The sequence below is a fragment of the Chiloscyllium punctatum genome, chromosome 36 (assembly GCF_047496795.1).
Source record: "Chiloscyllium punctatum isolate Juve2018m chromosome 36, sChiPun1.3, whole genome shotgun sequence".
NCBI lineage: Eukaryota > Metazoa > Chordata > Chondrichthyes > Orectolobiformes > Hemiscylliidae > Chiloscyllium > Chiloscyllium punctatum.
This window is the reverse complement of record NC_092774.1, coordinates 68,747,245-68,764,195: the sequence shown is the minus strand read 5'-3', so window position 1 is coordinate 68,764,195 and position 16,951 is coordinate 68,747,245. Positions and strand designations below refer to the sequence as shown.

Sequence of the window (16,951 nt, the reverse complement as noted above, 5' to 3'; positions counted from 1 at the left end):
AATATGTTCTGGATCTCTCCCAAAACACCAATTCATATGAAGCTTGCTTCAAATCGTTTGCAGTAAGTTCTTCACATGGACAAATTTGCAGCTGAGAGCATTTGTTTAAATTTTATATCATATTGGGGAGGCACAGTGCTTGGCATTGCTACCTCACAGCACTAGGGACCCAGGTTCAATTCCAGCCTCAGGTGAGTGTCTGTGTGGAGTTTGCATGTTCTCCCTGTCTGCATGGGTTTTCTTCCACAGTCCAAAGATGTGCAGGTTAGGTGGATTGACCATGCGAAATTGCTCTGTGATGTGTAGGTTATGTGGATTAGTCATACTAAATGCAGGAGAACGGGATGATCCTGGGTGGGATGCTCTTTGGTGTGTCAGTGCAGGATCAATGGGACAAATGGCTTCTTTCTGCACTGTAGGGATTTTATGTATCTCTGTCTGATTTCTTGCACATGCTACTTTCTGAAAGGGACATTTTACTGTCATGTTCAGTACTGCAGTCTCTATATTTTGATACATACCTCTAAATTAGTTTTGAATGAAATCCCCCCCATTTCACTGTATTTTAGCTACCATTCCCCCCACCCCTTCCATATTCATTTTTCCATTTCCTGTGTTATGATTCCCCCCTCTTTATGTATATTATTGTAGACAGGCTAAATCTAGTTACCATGTCTCTAAAATATGAGATGAAATATGATCGCATACTTTGAGTCCATTACTACAGTTTGTTAAGGTCTCTTGCCAAAGAGTACTCTTAATCCTGCATCCTTCGGTAGGATTATATTAGGATATCTGGTCAGCATGGATGAGTTGGATTGAATGGTTTGTTTCCGTCCTGTGCATCTCTATGACTATGACTATCGAATAAGGTCTAGGAGCAGACAGGTGGGACTAGTTTAGTTGGGGATCATGTACTGAACGGTCTGTTTCCAGGCTGTATGACAGCACAGCCTCAAATGAATGGGGATCAATCCCAAAGGGATATTAAAGGTCTCGAGCACCACCTTAGGCACATGTGTGGACACCTTCCAGATAACTGAGAGCAGTGGGGCACTGTGAAGTTCAGTACATCAGTTAGCCAGCAAGTTCTCTCTGGGAGACTTGTCTCGAGAAAGGAAGCGGTTTCCTGTCCCATCAACTGGACTGTGGATCAGTTTGGAGCAGGTCCTATATCTCTGACAACATAGGTGGACACAGTCGAGAGTGTGGTGCTGGAAAAGCACAGCAGGTCAGGTAGCATCCAAGGAGCAGGAGAATTGACATTAAGGGCATAAACCATTCATCAGCAATGAGACTTGTGGGCCGGGAGGGCTGAGAGATAAATGGAAGGGGGGTGGTGTTGGGGAGAAGGTAGCTGAGAATGTGATAAGCAGATGAAGATGATTGGTCGGAGAGGAGGGTGGGGCGGATAGATGGGAAAGGTGGTGGACAGGTCAGGAGGGCGAGTGGAGGCTTGGGGCTGTGATAAGGTGGGGGAGGGGGGGGAAGAGGAGGAGGAGGAGGAGGATACATGAGTAAACTTTTGAATTCCACATTGATCCCATGTGGTTACAGGGTGCCAAGGTGGAATAAGAGGTGTTCTTCCTCCAGGCGTCAGGTGGTAAGGGTTTGGCAATGGAGACAGCCCAGAACCTCAATGATCTTGATGGAATGGGAGGGGGAGTTGAAGTGTTCAGCCACAGGGCGGTGGGGTTTGTGGGTGTCCCAGAGTGGTTCTCTGAAATAATCCACAAGTTGGCGTCCTGTCTCTCCGACGTAGAGAAGACCACATTGGATGGAATGGATACAGTGGATGACACTGGTGGAGGTCGAGGGAAATTTCTGTCAGATGTGGAAGGATCCTTTGGGGCCTTGGATGGAGGTGAGAGGAGTGGTATGGACACATGTTTTACACTTCCTGTGGTGGCGGGGAAGGGGCCGGGAGTGGGGTGTGGGCTGGTTGTGGGCGCATGGACCTGACGAGGGAGTCGCAGAGGAAATAGCCTCTCTGGAATGCTGGTAGGGGTGGGGAGAGAAAAATATACCTGGTGGTGGGGTCCGTTTGTAGGTAGCAGAGGCTGATGTGATGTATCCGGAGGTTGTGGGGTGGAAGGTGAGGATGGTTAGGGGTGGGTTCTGTCCTTGTTCCATTGGGAGGGGTGGGGTTGAAGGGCAGTGTTGCAGGATGTGGAGGAGATGTGCTGGAGGGCATTGTCGACCACGTGGGAAGAGAAATTGCGAACTTGGAAGGAGGAGGCCCTCTGGGATTTTCTACGGTGGAATTGGTCATCCTGGGAACAGATGCGGTGGAGGAATTGGGAATAAGGGATTGCCTTTTTACAGGAGGTGGGGTGGGAGGAGGCGTAATCTAGGTAGCTCTGGGAGTCGGTGGGCTTGTAGTAGATGTCCACGGTTAGTCGGTAGCCAGAGATGAAGAGGTCTTGGAAAGGGAGATGGTCCAGGTCAATTTGATGTCAGGGTGAAAGGTATTGATAAAGATGACGAACTGTTCAAACTCCTTGTGAGAGCATGAAGTGGCACCAATATGGTCATCGATGTACTGGAGGAACAGGTGTAGCTGAGGAAAATGGACTGTTCCATGTACCCGATAAAGAGGCAGGCATAGCTGGGTCCCATGTGGGTGCCCATGGCTACCCCTTTAGTTTGGTACATTGGTTTGGATGCCATCTGAGGTTTGAGCGGATCACTTCAGTGGAAACGTGCAGTCCCGGGCTCAGTGAGCAGCACTGCAAGTAAAGCTCACAGAATCCTACAGGGAAACAGGCCCTTCAACCCAACAAGTCCACACTGACCCTCTGAAGAGTAACCCACCCAGACCCAAACCCCTACCCCATTAGTCTACATTACCCCCTAAACAATACACTGCACCTACACATCCCTGAACACTCTGAGACAATTTAGCTTGGCTAAATCACTTGCTCATGTTTGGATTGTGGGAGCACCCAGAGGAAACCCTTGCAGACATGGGGGGAGAATGTGCAAACTCCACAAAGACAGTCACCCTGAGGGTGGAATCGAACCCCGGTCCCTGGCGATGTGACACAGTGGCACTAATCACTGAGTTACTGTGCCGCCCGTTAGTCAACCTGGGGTTGGGGGAAGATGGGAGGGATGTGGGGGTGCTGTCTAGCAGAAAACAAAGCCTGACGCTCCCCCTGCACCCACTGTCAGAACTGGCAGGAGGTTCAGTCCTGGGGGTGACCCACATCAGTGTCGCCGGTGGAATCTGCTGGTGCCCCCTCTGGTGTCTCTGCAAGTTACTGGACGACGTGAACCTCCGCCTGCACATGGGCCAGGGGAACGGCCTCTCCCCGGTGTGGACCCGCTGGTGCCTCAGCAGGTTGGAGGCCTGGGTAAAGCCCTTCCCGCACTCAGGACAGCTGAAGGGCCTCTCCCCCGTGTGGACCCGCTGGTGGTCCAGCAGGTCAGGGGAGCGTTTAAAGCCCTTCCCACACTCAGGGCAGGGGAACGGCCTCTCCCCGATGTGGACCCGCTGGTGCCTCAGCAGGGCAGAGGAATTACCGAAGGCCTTCCCACACTCAGAATAGCTGAAGGGCCTCTCCCCCGTGTGGACCTGCCGGTGGGTCAGCAGGTTGGAGGATTTGCTGAAGGCCTTCCCGCACTCAGGGCAGGGGAAGGATCTCACCCCAGTGTGGACCTGCTGGTGGGCCACGAGGGTAGAGGCCTGGGCAAAGCTCTTCTCACACTCTGTGCAGGAGAATGGACTCTCCACTGTGTGGACCCGCAAGTGGGCCATCAGGTTGGAGGAGCTGGTAAAACCCTTCCTGCACTCGGGGCAGGAGAATGGCCTCTCCCTGGTGTGACTGCGCCGATGAGTCTCCAGGGCAGATGGGAAACTGAAACATTTGCCACAGTCGCCACTCTTCCACGGTTTCTCCATGGGGCAGGATTCCTCGGGTTTCTCCATGGCTGAAGCTTCAGCCGCACACAAACGTGTGTACAGCCCCTCCCCGGTGTGAATTCCTCTTTCCAGGCCGTATAACTGTTTCTGGCTCCACACTCAGTGCACTGCAACAGTAGGGTCTCTCATCCAGTCCCACTGATGCTGAAAACTTTATGAAACAGGAACCAAAAAGCATTGCTCCATCTCACAGAATCAGAGTTGAAAATCTTTGCTGTCCCGATGGATTGAGTGACTGTAAGACATTGATGTGAAAATGATGACTGCAGATGCTGGAGATCAGAGTCAAAAAGTGTAGTGCTGGAAAAACACAGCAGGTCAGGCAGCATCCAAGGAGCAGGAGAGTCAAGCATAAGCTGTTGATTTTGAAACTTCCATCTTCAGATAGTCTGTAAAAAGAGATTACAAAAGTCATCATTGTCAATCCAGGGGGGAGGTGGGGTCGGAATGAGACAAGAAGGTATTGACACCGACACCAGAAAGAAACTGAACATAGAGACGTGGCAAACGTTAGTGGCAAGCCAGAGTCAGAGAGAGACACAGCACAGAAACAGACCATTTGGTCCAACTCATCCATGTCGACCAGATATCCAAAATTAATCTAGTTCCATTTGCCAGCATTTGGCCAATAACCCTCTAAACCCCTCCTATTCATATACCTATCCAGATGCCTCTCCCACATCTGACAGGAAGAGCATATCACTCTCATAAAGGCCACCTTTGCTCCTTCACAATCTACAGACCCAGAAAATAGCACCGTCTTTTTGCTCTAAAAATGTGCTCTGGGCTAACACAGTACTTGTGGTTTTTATTATCAAAATTTAATCAAGAGACAGATGTCAGTAAAACATATAATCAAGAAAGAATCCACTCCATTCACGACTGCAGACTTACAGCTGGGTTACACGTTAAAGACTATACACTTCTCTGTTCCTGTTCTGTGAGCTCCCCCACACAGGTTCCTCCATGGTCAGCTGTGAAGTTTGCTGTTCATTATCCTTTCCCAGATGCACTGCAATGTCCAGTAACTGTGCAGATTCCTGCAGTGTAAGTTTCTTTTTCTCTCTCCCTCATTTTGGACTCCTATCCTTGCCCCTTATAAACCTCTAAGGTCATCTCTCAGCCTCCTACGCTCCAGGGAAAACAGCCGCAGTCTTTTCAGCCTCACCCTATAACTCAAACCCTCCAACTCTGGCAACAGCCTTGTAAATCATTTCCAAACTCTTTTAAAGTTTCACAACATCTTTCTAACATAGGAGACTAGAACTGAATGCAGTATTCCAAAAGTGGCGTAACTAATGTGATGTACAGCCATAACATGACTCCCAACTCCCGTATTGAATGCTCTGCTCAATAAAGGCAAGTGCCACCAAACGCTTTCTTCACTACCGTGTCTACCTGTGACTCCACTTTCACAGAACTACAAATCTGCACTCCATGGTCTCTTGATGCAGGAACACTCTCCACGGCCTTACCATTAAGTGTGTAAATCCTGCCTTGATGTGCCTTCCCAAAATGCAACACCTCACATTTATCTAAATGAAACTTTATCTGACACTCCTCGGCCCATCAGCCCATCCATTCAATTCTAATTTCGATTGAACTTTCTTTTCCTCTCTTATTTCCTAAACGCTGAACATCTCCATCCCCACATTCTCCCTCCATTCTCACTTTGCTGAATCTAATCCATGCTGTACATCATCCTGAAGGGTCTGGTTTACACTGATTTACAGCCCACGCTAGGGGGATCTAATTGAAACATACAGAATACAGATTGGCCTGGACAGGGTGGATGTTGGGAAAATGTCTCCATTGGTAGGAGAGACTAGGTCCCAAGGGCACAGCCTTGGAGTAAAGGGAAGACCTTTTAGAACGCAGATAAAGAGGAAACCTTTATAGCCAGAGAGTACGAAACCTATGGAATTCATTGCCACAGAGACTGTGTTGGGCAAGTCACTGAGTATATTCAAGACAGAGATAAATAGGTTCTTGTGTATCAAGGATATTGAGGGTTGCGGGGAGAAAGCAAGAGAATGGGGTTGAGAAACTTGTCAGCCATGATTGAATGGTGGAGCAGATCTGATTGACTGAATGGCCTAATTTCTGCTCCTAGGTCTTCTGGTCTCTTGCTGTCCTGGACATAGTGAGAGAGAACTGGGAGCAGGAGTAGGCCATTTGGTCTTTCAAGTCTGCACCAATATTGAACTGGATATGAATATACCTACATCTTGGTGGATAGGCTGGGACCTTTTTCACTGGAGCATAGGAGGTTGAGAGGTGATCTTATCAAGCTTTATAAAGTCATGAGGGGTATAGATGAGGTGAATGATGGGTGTCCTTTCCTTAGAGTGGGGGTTTCAAGGTTAGGGAGCAAATTTTGAAGGTGAGTGGAGAAAGATTTTAAAAAGACAGGAGGGACACCTTTGTTTTCCCATAGAGAATGGTTCGTATGTGGAATGAATGTCCAGAGGAAGCGGGGATGCAGGTGCAGTTACAACGTTTAAAAGACATTTGGATAAGGACATGAATGGGAAAGGTTTGGAGGTGTTATGGACTAGGCCAGACCACTCAAAACATTCTTAAGCAGGCAGCACAGACCGTAACTTTGCTATTTGTTTCAGTAAGTGCACAGTGAAAATTACCCAAGGTTAGCTAGGTTGACTACCAGGATTTAAAACAGATAAATGTATTCACAAGAATACAGAATGAAACACAAAGAACAGAATATAGAATACCCACAGAACTCAGTCTATCTAAACTAGACTTAATTATGCTGTTCCAAATGTACACAACTGTCCCAATAAACAAACCCCTTAAACATACAGTAAAACTGAAACAGAGGCTGACAGGTCAAAGTTAGAAGGGCAGAAGGAGAGAGAGTTTAACAACCTTTCTCCACACAGTCCACTGCTGAACTCACTGAAACAAGGCCTCAGCTTTCACAACAGATCACTTGTCTTTCATTATGCAGGTCACTTCGAAAACATAAAAGCTTGGGCCTAAAGTCTCATCTGTTGACGTGTAAACAAAAAAGCCGACCAATACCCTTTTCATTTCTGTATTAAACCATCCATTTTGGAGCCCAGGGCCATTTTACCACCACTCTGAAAAAAACCAAGGACACAGTATCCTTGAGAAGAAGGACCAGCTTTGTGACGGGGGATATGGGCCAAACACTGGCAGATGGGATTAGTTTATGCGAACATAGCATGGACTAGTTGAACTGAAGTGTCTATTTCTGTGCTGTATGATTCTGTAATGGTCTCAAAACCATTTTCTTGCCTTCCCCTATAACCATCCACTTCTTTGTTGTTCAAAAGTCAGATGACCTCAGCCTTGAATATATTCAATGACCACCCCACCCCCCAATTGCAGGAAGTCAACCCCATTTTCAACTCAATTCCTATTGCCTTGCTGACTGCTTGCTGCACCTGACAACTGGTGTAGAAGGACGCTGAGGTCCCTTTGTACATCCACACATCATTCCTGATGAAGGGCTCGTGCCCAAAACATCGACTCTCCTGCTCCTTGGATGCTGCCTGATCTGCTGTGTTTTTCAAGCACCACACTTGACTCTGATCTCCAGCATCTGCCGTCCTCACTTTCTCCACATACCAATATATTATTCATTTAAACCATGCACCTCCTTTCTGCCTTTTTTAAAATAGGCTTTAACTTTACATTGTGGTACTGCATTTGCTGTGCGTTTGCCAAATGAGACACAGACGTGGACCAACTTTTCCAAAGTTTGTCCCCTCCCTGGATTCACTCCCTTTCCCTTCAGTTCGTGCAAGTCAACAACTGAATCCCAGAACGAAAAAGTGGGTGAGAAAAGAGAGTGCCGTACGCACAGATGTTGGACAAAGTTGCAGTCTGGGGTGAAGCTCAATCTTCATTCAAAGAGAGAGAGGAACAACCGCATCTTGAGAAACTCTGAACAACTTCCGCGTTCAGACAGAGGCTGTTCTGAATGGCCGGAGGACCAGGCTCCTTCCGGTCCTCCGGGTCTCACCATTGGTCCTTCAGGAGGAAGTCAAGCACCGTTTCCGCGGACAGCGACGAGCATGCTCGGTATTTTTGCTGACACCGCAGTACATGCGCAGTTGTTTCTGACACCGCTGCACATGCGCAGATGTCGCTGACACCGAGAAGCATGCGCAGTATGCTCTGTGGAGGTGCTGGTGTGACACAGATTTTAAGCGTCCAAATGTCAATAGGAGAAAAAAAGCTGCAGCCACAATTTTATTTTTTCCTGTGGCTTGACATTTTTTTCCTTTTGAATTTCGTCCGGCTTTGTATGTCTTTTCCCCAGGGTAGAGGAAGTCCAAAACTAGACGGCATAGGTTAAGGGTGAGAAGGGAAAGATTTAAAACGGTCCTAAGGGGTAACTTTCATGTAGAGTGTGGTGTGTGTATGGAATGAGCTGCCCAGAGGAAGTGGTGGAGGCTGCTACAATTACAACATTTGAAAGGCATCAGGGTCAGGATGGGTATCTGAATAGGAAGGTGTGAGAGAGATATGGGCGAAATGCTGTCAAATGGGTCACTGGATCAATTTAGGATATCTGGAGGGGATGGGCGAGTTGGACTGAAGGATCTGTTTCTGTGCTGTATGACTCTATGCGTCTATTTCAATGAACGTTTCAGAAACATGACTGCAGCTTTTTAAAAAATAAATTAATACGCATTTAGACGTTAACAATGTTTCTGAATATATCATTTCAGCTGTTCTTAATTTTAAAGATCAGCCATTTCTTGCGCACCCCTGTCTTCCAGGTAGAGTCATCACTATCGATTCTCTCTCTTTCCTGACAAAGAGATACAGCAATCAAAGAGGGCACGAGAAAGTATGGTAGAAGGGAGGGAGAATGGACAGGGGAGTGGGGGGAGAGAGAGAGAGAGAAAATGACAGGGGACAGAGGGTGGAGTGCAGAAAATGAGGGGAAGAGAGAGAAGAAAGCTGAGCACAGAGAATTGGTGGGTGCAGAGTGTGAGGAGAGAGAGTGGACGGGGACCAAAGGTTTGGGGGACTGACAGCACAAATCCCACCTTCCTCAGGACTGGTGTCAGTGTCTCATGGATTGGAACCCACTCCACCCACAGCAGACCTGAGGCAATTGTTTCTCAATAGATGCTTGGCTAATGCAGTAGAATCATATAATCCTGAGAGGCCATTTGGCCCATAAAATTCAGACTGACCTTCCAAACAGTATCCCATCCAGACCCACCCGTTTTTCCTGCAGTTCCCCATGGTTAACTGACCCTCAGTTGCACATATGTGGACACTTTAGCACGGTCGATCCACCCTGAACTGCACCCAGAGTTAACTCATGCAGACAGAAGGGTGAGAACGTGTTAAAGTCCACACAGACAGCTGCTCAAGAGTGGGACCGAACCCAGGTCCCTGACATTGTGAGTCAGTAGTACGAACCACTGAGCCACCGTGCTGCTCAGAGCTTTAATCTTCTGCTTTGTCCTAGTAGTTTCTAACTTCTCATGTGCCCTCAGCAGAGGCTCTCACCTCCTGACATTGTTGGATCGCACCCACTGCAACCTTCTCCAGCCCTGAGCACATCGGTTCCTGAATCCTGGCACCAAATAGACACCAATGCCATCTGTGCTCCTGCTGACAACTGCAGAGAAGGGAGACCATCCCTGTCACTGTTCTGTCCCTTACCACCACCTCCCCCTCCCCAATGTTGTTTTACTCCCACTGCCCAACCAGTTAGCTCCTCCCACCTGCAGCCCTCTCTCAGATCCCCTTTACCTGCCAGACCTGCACTTACACCCTCCTGACCCTGTCCACTGATGCAAACAAAAGGCTCTCTCCAGAAGGGAATGACAATCTCCCAGAATAAGGTGCCTGGTTAACTTTCCCACTTTACCCTCAACATGTCTGCAGCCTGGCTTCCAGCTCCATCTCTCTGAACGAATGTCCTCCAGGATGTGTTTGCCCTGGATCACAGTATCCAGAGCCTCCCACCTTCTGCAAATTGAAAGACAAGCCCCACCCTGCCCTCTCCAATGTGTGTTGTATAACTGATAGCCAAGTATGGAACCCATGAGGATGGCCTCAACAGGGACCATGGTTTCATGTCACACTACAAGTGACCCCACTCACACAGACTTGTACCCCATTACTCACACACGTTACCAAGCATGGTCAAATGCAAACACATGCTTTTATGCACAAACACACACGCTCTCATGCATGCACACACATCAGTTTATGGGGTGAAATTGTAATTGCAGAATTTTATTTGCAGATATATTATATTTTGCTCAAAAAGCACACAATCTTCAGGCAGTCAATCCATGTGACATGTTATAAATCCCTACTTTGGAAACAGAACCAATCTGACTCAAGGTTGGGTTGCAGACAGACTCTAACATGAGTGAATCAGAGGGTTTTCTTTCCCCAGAAAATGATTTCATCATTAGATTCTGAACTCCAGATTTCTGACTGAATTCCAATTCCGCCATCTGCTGTGGCGGGATTCAAACCCAGGAGTCCCAAGGAGTCCCCAGAACTGGGTTGATAGTCCAGTCGATAATGGCACTCGGCCCTTGTTCCTTCAATCACCCTGTGATGGCACATGAACTCACTGGTGCCTCCGCAGGTGGGAGGAGGGGGTGATGCCCTTCCCGCACTGAGAGCAGGTGAGCATGCTGTGCCTGGTGTGGACCTGCTCGTGCGTCTGCAGGCTGGAAGAATTGATGAATCCCCTCCTGTGCCTGGAGCAGGTGATCAGCCATTCCCTGTTGTGGACTCGCTGGTGAACTTCTAAAATCTCAAGACATATAATCAAGAAAGAACCCACTCTATTCACTACTGCAGACTTACGGCAAGGTTACACGTTAAAAACTCTGCAGTAATCTGTTCCTGTGCTGTGAGCTCTCCTACACATGTTCCTCCAAGATCAGCTGTGAATTTTGCTGTTTGTTAATTTTTCCAAGATGTCCAGAGATACATGATTTCAAACAGCAAAGGCAGTTACTATGCAGATTCACTGCTGTATCCGTTAGTAGTATACGTTTCTTTCTCTCTCTCTCTCTCCCTTACAGACCATGTGCTTGCTGCCTTTGGCTGTCTTTCTCCATTTTGAAATTGCTGTTGTCTTGAGTTTTTTACTCTAAAGTTCCAAAACAATGCATCAGTATATAAAACATTAATTGCTGCTTCTGGAATTCAAGGAAATCGCCTCCAACACTGAAAATACCTCAAAAAAGGAGCAGCTCTTACAGCCACAAATTTTCCAGTCCTCGGTGTTCTTGGTGAACCTTCCCATCTCCCAGGTTACAGTTATTCAAATAATTTGCTTTTCTATTTTTGCTAGAAAAGTGGATAACCTCACGTTTAACCACACTAACTGCATCTGACATACATTTGCCCACTCACTCAGACTGTCCAAATAACATTGTATCCTCCTCACAGCTCACCCTTCCACCCAGCTTCATGTCATCTGCAATTTGTGACATATTCCAATTAGTTCCGTCATCTAAATCATTGACACATACTGTGAATACCTGGGGTCCTAGTCCCAATCCCTTCAGTTATAAAACATCGATCTGTCTGACCATACAAAATAGCAGATGTTAGCTTGACGTTCACAACTGACGAAGACCTGATAAACAATTCTGAACCACTGAATTACTAAATCACAGAAGCAGGCCATTCAGCCCATCGTGTCCATGCAGCTCTCTAAATGAGCTTTCTGATGTTGTGCCATTTTCCTGACGTTTCCTTGGAAAATGGTAAATTGCTTGTCATCAAATAATTTTCCAATCCTCTTACCTGAATCTGCTTCAACCACTGTTCCATGCGATGTCTTGCAGATCTATTTACTCACTGTGTGAAATTTCTTTCTCACATCACATTTTCTTCCTTGTAATGGATTTGAAATCTGCATTCTTATTCTCAATGCTTTTACCATGGTGAACAGTTTTTCACTGTCTTTTCTGGGTATGATATTTCTCATAATTTTCAAAACTTATTTTGAATCTGACTTCAGAGAGCAGTGTATGAGGCCAAGCCTCATCAACAACACAGAAACAACCGAGCATCTAAAGGGACGGCCCCTCAGTCATCACTGTGAGCCCCATAGCAACCATTATTACCTGGGCGGGCATGCATTCCAAACCTGGTCTCTCAACATCACGAGTGTTGGCCCACAGTTTGGAAAACTGTGATTCTCGCTACGACTATAAAAAATGATTTTTTTTAAAGCGGTTGTTGCTGAGAAGTTTAATCCTTTCTGTCCAGTAGGAAGTCAATGCTGTGTTTGAGTTTGAATGACTCAGTGAATCCCTTCCCACATGTGGAGCAAGTGGATCACCACTCCCCCTGTGCCTGTGGGGATTACATTCCAGGTCAAACCGGGAATTGGATCTCTTCCTACAGCCTGAATATACCTCTGGTAACACTCCAGGGGGACTGTGCTTGTGTGGCACAGCTCAGTGCATTGGCTGGCTTAGTCCTGTTCCTCAGATGCTGCTGACCTGCTGTGCTTTTCCAGCAGCACTCTAATCTAGATTCTGGTTTCCAGCATCTGCAGTCCTTGTTTTTACACAGTACATAAAGATGCCATTCACACGTTCATGTCTATAATAGTTCCTGAAACATCCACCTATTCTCCACCCCTATCTCCATCATCTTGCAACTGTCCAGCATCCTCGGTAGCGTAAGTGGTTAGTATCCCCATCTGTGACTCAGGACACTGGGGGTGCAATTCCCCGATGGGGAGGATTTGATATTTTTCTGGATGTCATGTCGCACAGAGGTAGTGACCCTAACCCTGAAATGGGTTCAAGTCCTGCCTGCTCCAGAGTTCAAAAGTTTACAAATATAGGAGCAGAATTAGGCCATTCAGCCTATCAAGTCTGCTGCGCCATTCGATCCAGACGGCTCATCACCCCCATTTTCCTGCCTTCTCCCTTGAAAGGGTTCGGAAAAGACTTACACTGATGTTTCCAGAGTTGGAGCATTTGGGAGAGGCTTAATAGGCAGGAGCTGTTTTCCCTGGAGGTTCAGAGGGTGAGGGGTGACCTTATGGAGGTTTAGAAAAACAATGACGGGCATGGATAGGATAAACAGACAAGGTCTTTTCGATGGGGTGGGGGAGTCCAGAACTAGTCGGCATAGATTTAGGGTGAGAGGGGAAAGACGTAAAAGGGACCTAAGGGCCAACTTTTTCATGTAGAGGGTGTGCTTGTATGAAATGAGCTGCCAGAGGAAGTGGTGGAGGCTGGTACAATTACAGCATTTAACGGGCATCTGGATGGGTAGATGAATAGGAAGGGTTTAGAGGGATATGAGTCAAGTGCTGGCAAATGGGACTAGATTAGGTTAGGATATCTTTTGACTTGGTCAAGTTGGACTGAAGATCTGTTTCCGTGCTGCACATCTCGATGACTCTATAACAAATGTTCAACGAACTGGTCTGCAATTTCCCACATATGGCCTCCCTCCCATTCTGAATACAGGTGTTACATTAGCATTTTTCCAATCCCATGGAACCGTAAGGTCATACGACACAGGAGCAGAAATTAGGCCATTCAGTCCATCGAGTCTGCTCCACCATTCAATCATGGCTGAGATGTTTTTCAACTCCATTCTCCAGCTTTCTTCCCATAACCTTTGATCCCCTTGACAATCAGGAACATATATATATATATCAGTCTTAAATAAACGCAATGAATCTTTCCCATGTTAAGAGATTTTTGGAATATTGTAATTCATGAGTTCACTATCTCCGCTGCCACTTCCTTCAGGACCCAGGGTGTAGGCCATCAGCATCAGTGGGCTTGTCTGTCCTCAATCCAAATAGTTTCCTGTGTACCTTTACCCTCACAATGTTGATTGTTTAAGATCTACCCTTTCTATAGCCCCTGACTTGCCAATTCTAATAGGAATAGTTCTGTTGTCTGCCAACATAAAAACTGAGATCATCTCTGCCACTTCAATGTTCCCCCATGAACTAACAGTTTTCATCTTCCAAGGTACCACACTTTGCTCAGCGACTCTGTTCCCCTTAGCATACCAACAGGTCTCTTTTGTAAGTTAACTTACCTATATTTATTTATATTTTTTAATATCCCTTTGTTTATGTTTGAAACTTTCCTAATGTTTGACCCTTCCAGAGGTCCAGAATAACATTTCACAACAGGCTGAAAAGTTAAAAAAAGACGAAGTTTAAACTTTTTAAAATCGCACCTTTCTGGAGGCTGGGGGCCGGCAAAACGATCGCCCCGCCCCCATTGTCACCGATTGTTTGGTGGCCTCCCCAACCACGCCCCCTCAACCCAGGAGACGTCACATACCTGGGCCCCGCCCCTTGTGAGCTGGCGCATGTGCAGTGCAGGTCCTGCAGTGGGACTGAGGCGGTGTTACTGAGTGTGGGGGCAGAATGGTGCCGGTGGCTGAAGTAATAAGAACCGCTGGAAAAGCTGAGCAGGTCCGGCAGCTCGTGCCGAGAGAAATCATTTCGGGTCCCGGTGATCCTCCTTCAGAACAGGACCAGGTTTCAGAAACATCCCGGGGAGGTCGCCAGGCCCGAGCGGCAAGACCTGGCTCCTGCCCCCGGAGAGAGGAGACAGTGAGACAGGGTAGGATTGGGAACCGCGGGAGGAGGGAGACTGGGGAGTTTATAAACTCCTCGGGGGAGGCCTGAGGCCTCCAATAAAATCACCACAGGCCCCAGTGTTTACTTCACCGGCGAAGGAGCTCTCGGGTTGCCCGGGCAACCGGCCGCCATCTTTGTAAGGGTCAGGCGTATGTTGTCTTGGGGCGGGGAGCGCGGGCGGCCATCTTGGTGAGGGCACCATCAACTGTCATTTCTGGGAGAGAATTCCAACCTCGTGGTAACCTCGGCCTTTGCCGAGTTTAATTCCCCAGACTGTCCAGCGATGTGCAGGTTAGGGGGGGTTCAGCCATGCTAAATTACTGATAATGCCCAAGGATGTTCTTGTTAGTGTATGTTGACCATGCTAATTTACCCCCAGTGTCCAGAGATGTGCAGGTTAGAGTGGATTGGCCGAGGTAAGTTTATCCATAGTGTTCGGGGTTCTGCAGGTTAGGGTGAAGGTCTGGACCCCCTCAATCGGCTCTCTCGATCCGAGATCGGTCAAAGGAATCACCAGGAGTACGGTCTATTTAAAGCAAGGTGATCAGCTTAATGACATAAGGCAGCCTTGTACAAATTTGTCCAGCAACACAGGTTAAAATCTTCTGTGTTCCGTGGCAAAATTACACAATTACACTTGAAAATTACGCATTATTTTTTTTTGCGACAGCACAGCCTGAATTACAAGACCAATAAAATGTAATAAGGTGACATGATTGACAGCAGGTTAGTCCAATGATATTTCCCGGGAAACAGATTGTTTTACGCGCAAAATCATCCCACGCTTGCTAGTTCAAGATTAGTTCGAATACCAAATTACTTATGATTCATATTATGCAAACTCCATTGTTCTCTTTTATTTCTAAATCCAACCAACTCAGCAAAGCAGCAATTCAAGTTCAATGTCAAATCATAACCTGAAGCCATTTTGTTATATTTATTTAAAAATATTATTTAAAATTGAATTTTGTGGTTAATGAAAACCTACATACACCTGTTGCTCCTAACAGCCTAAATTCAAATTTTAAATCCTCATCTCAATAAAGCAGCAGTTGTCTCATTATCCAAAAGGTGGAGACCACAAACGATATAAGTACGGTTTTGATGACTAATAACTCCTGAAAATGCTCCTACAGAAAAAAGTCACTGAGAGCTGCATATCCCAAAGAGTGATATTACTGTTTTGGATTTGGATTCTTCCATTCTATGCAAAACTCAGGGGAGACTATATTCCTACAGTTACAGCACGAGGAGTACTTACCTTATTCAAAATAATAACCAGGTTTAGTGTAGGTAAGGGAGGGACCTTGCCAATAAGAGGCATGCCTGTCTTTGTGACTTCCTTGAGGCTGTTCAATAGATAGGTCTTTCGGTAAGAGATGCGGTTATTGTCCCAGAACAGTTCCACCCATCCCATAACTGGGAAGACATTGGTGTCAGTCGGGTTCAGAGTCTTTTGCTGAAGTCAGCACATAACAGACCACTTCATCCCTGCCAAATATACTATTGTGACTTTGAAGAAACAAATTGTAATCGAAAGATAACATTTCCCTATCTTCTCTTTTGCGGTGTGACCTATTTGGATGGGGCAAGGCTTACCAGGGTAGCTCATAGCACAACTGGTATAAAACTGGCACACAACACCTTGACAGGGTAAAGACCATTTAGACTTGTTCTGTAAATGAACTGTTCAATCTCTGACCACTGCAGTAGTCATTCTTGGTAATGCTCAGTCCCTCAGCAGACGAGGACATCTTCCTGGCATAGTTGGCACACAGTCTCTGGTTGCTCAGGATCGCACAGGTAAACTGTCCCTTGTGCACCAATGCTGGCAATGGCAAGTCCACACAGCAGGGCAAGTTCGATCTTTATCATCTTCCCCCTTGCAAGGGGCTTGTCTGATGAGCTTGCAATGATGGAGATGAACACAGGGGAAGATGAGAATTTAAAATTTGAATTTAGGCTGTTGTTAGGAGCAACAGGTGGATGTAGATTTTTATAAACCACAAAATGACTTTTCAATTTAAAATGGCTTCAGGTTATGATTTGATCCTGTGAACTAGAATTGCTGCTTTGCTGAGTTGGTTAGCTTTGGGGAAAAGAAAACAATGGAGTTTAATAATATGAATCATATGAATTTGGTATTCAAACTAACCTTGAACTCGCAAGCACGGGATGATTTTGAGAGTAAAACAATCTGTTTCCTAGAAAATATTGGACTACCCTGCTGTCAATCATGTCACCTTATTACATTTGATTGGTCTTTTAAGGCTGTGCTTTCTCTTAAATTACACATCATTTACATGTTTTTTTCGAAAGTAATTCTGCAATTTCGCCACGGAGCTCAGAAGCTTTAACTTCTGTGTTGCTGTACAGAATTGCGTCAGACTGCCTTGCTTTATTAA

The 16,951-nt window shown here is 46.5% G+C and overlaps 2 protein-coding genes across 2 annotated transcripts in view; one reads left to right on the top strand and one right to left on the bottom strand.

Moving 5' to 3' along the window:
- LOC140460632 (uncharacterized) overlaps window positions 1–16,951 on the bottom strand; it is a 1,198,404-nt gene that overhangs the window by 105,692 nt on the left and 1,075,761 nt on the right. The window lies entirely within an intron of this gene.
- LOC140461053 (uncharacterized) overlaps window positions 14,331–16,951 on the top strand; it is a 51,651-nt gene continuing 49,030 nt past the window's right edge. The window contains exon 1 of the mRNA XM_072555837.1: window positions 14,331–14,529. Within this exon, the coding sequence (XP_072411938.1) occupies window positions 14,331–14,529 (199 nt within the window). The remainder of the gene's footprint in view (window positions 14,530–16,951) is intronic.